Genomic DNA, 7965 nt, shown 5'->3' on the forward strand with positions numbered 1-7965 from the left:
AACTTCTTGGCTAACTGAGGCTAAACCTTTTGTTAATGGCCGAATTAGTCTCGTGAATGCAATCACAAATAGTATTAGATTAAAGTACGAGATTTAAAGCTCTAAGTAGTTTGCAAATCTTACTGTTTGAAGCCACCGCATCCTAGGAGATAATATTGCTAACTATAGAAAAATATATCATTCGAAACTAAAGCCAGCCATCGCCATTACCGGGAAAAAAATAAACAGTTTGTTGAAATTTTTACGATTAGACAATTTTAAAATAACCAGTCATTAATAGAGCCACTGCAGAGAATATTTTTAAGGTGAATTAAACTTTGAAAATAGTTCAAGGGGCCAATTAACCCTTCACAGCTAATAACGAAGAAAGGAAATAAGAATAAGAAAATTCCTTGAAATTGAGTAATTCACCTTATTTTCGACTTTATATTTTGTCGCCATTTTAAGAGGCAAATGGTAAAATAAAGTAGAAGAAAAATAAGAGGTGAGAAATAAAGAATGAATTTAAAAAGGTAAAATTCACTTTTTCTTTTTCACCCTTATTTACCCCTTATTTACCGTTCTCGATTGTAAGAGATGTGAATCAGCTCTTTTTTTTTTTTTTTTAACCATCTCCTCTATTTGCATCGGATAAAGTATTTAAAGATCCCCAATTACTAAAAAAAAAAAAAAGAATAAAAATTTATAAAAATAAAAATCTGATCAACCAATCAGCTATAAATAATTAATTTTAATAATTTTAATATTAATTGAACTCATCCAAATAGCTATAAATAACAAATTTTAATATTGGTTGAACTCAAAACCAAACCTTTTCCAAAAGTTTCAGACATTTTTTGCCGAATTGAAACCATGTGAAACTCTGTAGAAAAGCAATACCGAATAAATCATTTAAAAGACAATTTAGTTGAACAAACACTCGAGTCAAACAGAAGGTTGACAGTCCTAACTTTCTCTTTTTTCTGGTTAACATGTTGCTGCATGAGCGTATAGAGATGGGATCACCGAACAGACTAATACCCAACACAACTATCAGCTCGCCCAGCAAGTCCAGGTCACACCTACTGGTCCTGTAAATTTTTGCACTACTGACAATATCCAAATTGCATATAGAGAAGGCATGTAAAAAACAATTACCATATAATAATATTGACCATAACGCCCCTATTAATCCATCACATATCTCAAATCCATTAAGCCATAAATATCCAGACATCCTCATATCATATGACAGTAATAACAAGGTAAGATTCAAAGTACAGTTTCTCCATCATTGACAGTTCATCTAAAACTTATCGCTGGCTTTATTCAAAAATGTAACTATGCCTCCTGGAAGAAAAAGTTGAACGAGGCCCACTTACTACACACCGGTGATGGAAAGATATTTATGAGAGACAAGAGTAAGCAAGAGCCTTCTCCTCAGATAGTTCCTCTGCTGTCGAGTCCAATTTCTTCCTTGAAAACTCATCAATGCTAAGGCCTGGCCACATAATGAGAGTTAAGGAGAAAATAAAGTTAAAAATTTCATGCAGAAGCCCAATTGCAATATTGAGCTTGTCTTTTACATTACAAAATAAGAAAAAGATTAATGAACCTCCATGAAAATCAAAACAAAGTATTAGGGACACAAAGAAGTTAGAGCTTTTTGTTGTCAGAATAAAAGAATAGTTGTATTGTGATGTATTGTGGACCATGAAAGTCGAACATATTATCTTAATGAAAATAGTTGGCTGAATGATGGACACAGAGAAAGAATACAATTAATATATCTTTCCCCAAACTAGTCATCCTAAATCGCACATATGCATCATGATGCATGTGCCACTACTCAAGCATACAACACTTGGTAGAATGTATTTACACAACAGCCATATTCAGAAAAAGATCAAATTTACTGAAATGTAATATCGAGCATGTTCTTTACATTAAGAAACTAGAGAAGAAAAAAAGATCACAAACTTCCTGGCAAATCAAGAGGAAGTATTTGGGACACAAAACTTAGAACTTCCCCCAAAAAATATTACCTTAATAAAAGAATAGTTGGCCTGACTAAAGTGTCAATAAACAATCACTTGCCCAAAGACTAATAAATTCCCGCTTGGTTCAACTTTGTCATTCTTAAAAGTTCAGGAATAAACTTCGATTTTGTTATGAACAGAGAAAGAAAAGAGAAGGAAAGAGAATACTGAGTAATGAGTGTAGCACTATTTTGTCTGCAACATCCTTACCTTGAACAATTTTCCATTCTCCATTCTGGCATGTGACTGGAAAAGAATAAATCAGTCCGGATGGTACATTGTATGAGCCATCAGAGTAAACCCCCATTGAAACCCAAGTGCCCTACAAATTGAGTAACAAAATAATATGAAGATCAGCATATATGCACACAGAATAACAGTGAAGCCTGAAGAATATGAAAAAATATTTCGAAACCTCAGGAGTTCCAAGAACCCAATTGCGAATGTGGTCACAGGCAGAACTTGCAGCTGATAGTGCACTTGAAAGCTTACGAGCTTTGATGATTGCAGCACCACGTTGTTGGACAGTACTAATGAAATCTCCATGCAACCTTGAAAGAATAGACATACAATCAAAATACTGCTTCAGCATTTTCATAAAAACAAACCAAGTACATTAAAATGGGAATTATTGTTGCTAATACCATGCATCATCATTAACAAGCTCCTTGACAGGCTTCTCTCCAGATGGAGTTTTAACGGTAGCGTGATTGACATCTGGGTACTGGGTGGATGAATGATTTCCCCAAATGATAACGTTCTTAACATCAGAGACTTGAACATTCAGTCTCTCTGAGATTTGACCGAGTGCCCTATTATGATCCAGTCTTGTCAAGCAAGTAATATTTTTCTCAGGGATAGATGGTGCAAATTCCTTTAGAATCAACGCATTTGTGTTTGCAGGGTTGGCAACAACTAAAACCTGGGTGACAAAGGAGGCAGAATAAAATCAGGAAATGTACAAACTGAAGTAGCTTCAATTGCAGTTACAATCATGTAAATAAACTGACAGCTGAAACTATAGAGGTCCTAAGTCCAAAAAAGCACAGCACATCATTTAAAATAACCAAGAGATTTCAAAACATCTAAATTTATTTTCTTTCCCTGCTTAAATACATGATTTTGTTTTTAATGAACATGAGAATACTATTTTTTCCTTTTTACTTCAGAGTTCAAACACAGACGTCTATTGTAGCACACATATGCATTGCAATCACCTTGCAGTTTGCAGCTGCGTGCTTCTCTAGTGCAGAAGCCTGAGACTTGTATATTGACACATTTTTTGACATCACATCTTTTCTCTCCATTCCTTCTTTCCTCGGGAATCCACCAACCATGACTGCAACATTTACTCCAGTGCATGCCTCAACAACATCAGTCGTAGCAACAACACCTGATAACAAAATAATATCAGGATCAGTTCACATCTCACAATCACATAATTGATTCCTCGCAAAATCCAATATTGGAAAAAGAGAAAAAGGCAAATAGATACCTTTAAGAAGTGGAAAAGCAGCATCCACCAATTCCATCTTCACACCATTCAATGCCTCGGCTGCAGGTGGAATATCAAGCATGTGGAGAATCACAGGTTGGTCAGGACCGAGCATTACTCCCCTGGCAATCATGGGCACAAGTGCATATCCAATTTGTCCTGCAAATATTCATTATCATCTCCTCATTAAACTTCTTCTTGTTAAACAAATAACAATCACCAGTGCAAATAATCTCATTTACATTACAGATACATATAAATCAGCATTCAAATAACATAGCTCGCCAAGTGAATCATCAACCACTTGGTTGTGCAAAACCCCTAGTAACTGATCGGATCATTGTGCAAAACTCCATGATCAGATCAAAAAACAGCCAAAATTGCCTAGTCATCGGTCATCATTGTGACTCACTTAAATCTTAGATCTATACGCACAAAATAACTAAAACTAAATCAAACTTAAACTCTAGCTAATGATTAATACAGGTTCAGTTCAGTGCAAATAAAACAGTATCACAGTCTCAGACTTAACAATAAAGTCTTAATCATCAAAATATAACAGATCTAGATTGTAAAATCAAAATGAAAGGATTAATAACAGATCTGAGTGCTAACAGTAAGAAATTATTTATTTATTTACCTGCAGCACCAGTGACAAGAACGCGAACTGGTTCCTTAGCCATTGATAGAGATGGAGAAAACAAAAAAGAAGCGAACTTTACTTTCTAGCAAATGAAATGGTGAAGTGAGAGTCGTAGGCAATGGAGAGGCAAAAGCGATATTATTTATGTGCGTGAAGGGAACTAAACTAAGAGGATGTTGCGACGATGTCGTTTAATGATATGTTATTTATTTTAATCCTATTTAGCAGATAGACGTTAGTTTTGTGATGGGACCACAGTATTGGAGGGTGCGTACGTGTGACGCATATGCCGTTGAGATTCGTTTTGATGAATGGAAGCGTGGGAATTGAGGTTGGAAATGACGACACGAGTCATGATTAATGCTCTCATAAAAGGTGGAGAGTGTGTGTTAGAGTATAGAGAATAGTGGTTAGTAACGAGTAGTCCTTATTGGTCTTGATGTTCTACCAATTAGTCAAATTAACTCCCTCTCAAAGAAAATTAAACGTCAGTTTTACACCAAAGATTAAATTGATTGATGAATGTTTGCTTTCATTTTACTATCAATTTCTTTATTCGCTGGAGATCCGAATAAATATATAATAGAAGATAATATTATAACAGTCTCTATGATTTATGAATTTAAATTCTTAAAATTAGTCTTAATTTTAGATTTAGTGAAGCCATAGAGATACTTATCTTAAACCTTGTTTAGATTAATTAATTTTTATTTTATAGTCCATATTTAATATAATAATTTAACCAATGACATAGATTAAATATATTTGTTGCTCGCTATATAAAATTATATCTCTCTAACTTTTTTTTTCCTTAAAAATTATCTAAATTCTTATATATAATCCGTATGTATTTTTAACTTAAAGCATTGTTTGTACTCTCATATATTAATTAATTTTTATAATATTATTTTTTATGCTAATAATTATTGCATAGTTTATTGGATAAATTTCAGTGATTGTTTTTATTGGGACTTACTAAAAATCATAATTAAATTTATAGTACAAATAAAACTGAAAAAAAAATAGTTACGGAGTATTCTAATTAAACTTTATCGTATATAAGTGTATGATATCATATATAAGTGTAAGAAAAATATATTTCAAAATTAAACCACTATACCCACGTTAGAAATAGAAGATTTCTTCTAAATTTTGGTAAAGAAAATTAATTTAATTTAATTTCTTCATTAAAAAGTTAAAGAAAAGAAGAGAAGAAAAATAGGATGTGTAAAATTATTTTGAATAAATAAAGTAAAAAGATTAAGAAATTTCAAAATTTAAAATGTCATAAATCATGGGATTTCTTTTTGGAATCCAAAAAATCATGGTATTAGTAGTCCCGAGATGACTTATTAAAAATATAGAGAACTTGATTTTAGATTAGATTGATGTCATACATTAGTTAAATCTTCATTTTCATTAAACCTAATCTCTATCGTATCTATTAAATATATTATTATTTACTAATATTTTAACTTTATTACAATCTCATAAATCAATTAGGCTATAAAAGGTAAAAACTCTAATCTTTTATACAATGCATGAATGGGGTAACTTAAGAAAAAAAAAAAAAGTAAATAGTTGGAGAATTAGTTTTAATTTTGTTCGGTAAATAAATTTTTTTAAGAAGAGAAAAGAACCGAAAGAAAATGATTTTTTTTTTCTTAGAAATTAAAATTAATTATACTCAGACAATGTTTCACTATTGAATATCAAGTATGCTTCTCTTTCACTTGTTCTTTTGAGATGGAGAGGTAAATTTGTTGGTATATGGTAGAAATTTCTATTATAACATTTCTACACGTCTATGTATATATACTTTTTGTTAAAATGCAGCAAACTTTGATTTACTTTTATATTTTTCTTTTTTGAAAATTTGAATTTGGCTTCCTTTAATTTTTTAAAATTTTGTTTTCATTTTTAAAACTTTTAAAATTCTTAATTTGACTACTGTGAAATTTCAATTTAACCTCTCTCGCACAGTATGCATGTATAGATATTTAAGAGTAAAATAATATTAGATTTTTAGATTTTACTTGACTTATAAAAATTTAAAATAATATTTAGTTCATTAATTTACTGATATAATATAGATCTAATTGCAATTTAAATCTTGACTTTCTGTGCTTTTTGCAAATTTAACACATCATTTCAATTTTGACAAATAAAATAGTAAACTTTTTAAATTTGGTAAACTGAATCACTGATATGTGAATGGAAGAAGATATTTTCAAATCATCAAGTTAAGTTAGAGATAAAAAAGAAAAAGAAAAAGGCGACTTGGAATTTGCTGTTTTCGAAATTGGGAAGCAAAACGACGTGTTTTGATTATCCAAAACACACTGTTTTGATGATATGTCTATTGATCGGTCCAAATTATGTATAGATATTTAAGAGTATTTTAAAGCTTTAATGATATATTTATATATATAAAATGGTAAAAATATGTGCTTTGACCTCACTTAACCTTAATTGTCTATTTTCAGGAATATTAGTAAAAAGAGAAAAATATGGAGCTAAAAGAAGCTTAATTGGACATGTTCGTGTCAAGGCCCAAGATTAAGACGCATGGACTGCTAATTACAAGGCCCAAGGGATATTTTAGTCATTTTGTATAATTATTAAGATTTATATTAAGAGTTATTTATGAGATAGTATTTGATGGAGATTAAGATACTTAAAATCTTATATATTAAATACACTTATATTAGTATACTCATCTATAGAGAGAGTTATTTAGAGGAGGACTCTCCTCTATATAAATCTCTACACAACCCTAAAAACAGGGAGATGAAGGAAGGAAGAAGGAGGGGAGTTTTCTCCTACCTGCTCTCTACACCTGCCACCATTATTCTCTACAGTTCTTCATAAACACTTTAGTTTTAGTTTTCATTGTTCTTTTAGAATCTAAAGAGTTTTTCAAGAAGTGGAGACTGAGGACCAATCTTCTTCCTACTTGAAGAAATTCTGAATCTTGAGAGAGCTTTTTTTTTTTTTTTTTTTGTCTTTCTATTTAATACCATGATCATTGAATTAAATATGTTATGCTAGTTTTCATAAGTGTTTAGTTTAGTCTTTCTACTTTTGTATGAATCTTGTTATTTATTTATTTAATGAATGATTTCTTTGCCTTCATATCTTTATTAGTTTCAGTTGTTATTGTTAGTTAACCATCATATTAATTTAGCAATAGTAATTGTTATAGAAATTTTTAGGTTTAAAAGTATTAGAAACATCATCTTTACTTTAATTTATGTTGGTATAAGAAACCTAGGTTGCATCATTAGCTCACCATCTCATTCATTAGATCTAGGCTTAAAATAAAACAAGGAGATTACTAAGTAAATGGCTAGATTAAATACTATTTTTAGCATATAGTTTTAGATCATAAGCATTTGCATTTGCATTGCATCTTTATTTATTGTTTAGTTATTTTACTTTATGAATGTTACCCTCTCAACATACTGATTTAAAGTGTTTAGATTTACTTTTATTGTTTTGTGTTGATAATTAGTCTTTATAATAAGTGGCCGCATAGTTCCTTGAGAGATCGACCTCGTGGTGAACTTACCCTTACTATAGGAACGGTTCGTGCACTTGCGAGTACTAAAAAAGACATATCATCTATTAAATTAGAATATGTCATTTTGGGTTAACTTCATTCACTTGATACGTAACCAATTTATCACCGGAAAATACATTGTTCGATTCGATTTGCCAAATTTAAAATATTTAATATTTTAATTGCTAAAATTAAAAGAATTATATTAAATTTACAAGAAGTGCAAAAAGTCGGAATTTAATTTGCA

The 7965-nt window shown here is 30.8% G+C and overlaps 1 protein-coding gene across 1 annotated transcript; it reads right to left on the reverse strand.

The window, feature by feature from the left end:
* Positions 1-1123: 1123 nt before the first annotated feature.
* LOC8280438 (malate dehydrogenase, cytoplasmic) lies at positions 1124-4357 on the reverse strand. Its single transcript, XM_002533417.3, has 7 exons — positions 4154-4357; positions 3514-3672; positions 3236-3411; positions 2663-2940; positions 2434-2569; positions 2229-2340; positions 1124-1480 (listed from the first exon to the last, which is right to left on the reverse strand). The coding sequence occupies exons 1-7, from the start codon at positions 4194-4196 to the stop codon at positions 1386-1388; spliced, it is 999 nt and encodes a 332-aa protein (XP_002533463.2). The 5' UTR covers positions 4197-4357; the 3' UTR covers positions 1124-1385.
* Positions 4358-7965: the final 3608 nt, after the last annotated feature.

This window comes from Ricinus communis, chromosome 9, assembly GCF_019578655.1.
Source record: "Ricinus communis isolate WT05 ecotype wild-type chromosome 9, ASM1957865v1, whole genome shotgun sequence".
Taxonomy (NCBI): domain Eukaryota; kingdom Viridiplantae; phylum Streptophyta; class Magnoliopsida; order Malpighiales; family Euphorbiaceae; genus Ricinus; species Ricinus communis.

What these genes read in the sequence shown, in the direction of transcription:
- LOC8280438 (XM_002533417.3), bottom strand. Translation starts at nt 4,196, where the DNA reads ATGGCTAAGGAACCAGTTCGCGTTCTTGTCACTGGTGCTGCAG. An exon ending in TGCTTTTCCACTTCTTAAAG is followed by an intron (nt 3,412 to 3,513) that starts GTATCTATTTGC and finishes TTTTGTTATCAG; the next exon opens with GTGTTGTTGCTACGACTGAT. An exon ending in CTTGTTAATGATGATGCATG is followed by an intron (nt 2,570 to 2,662) that starts GTATTAGCAACA and finishes TATTCTTTCAAG; the next exon opens with GTTGCATGGAGATTTCATTA.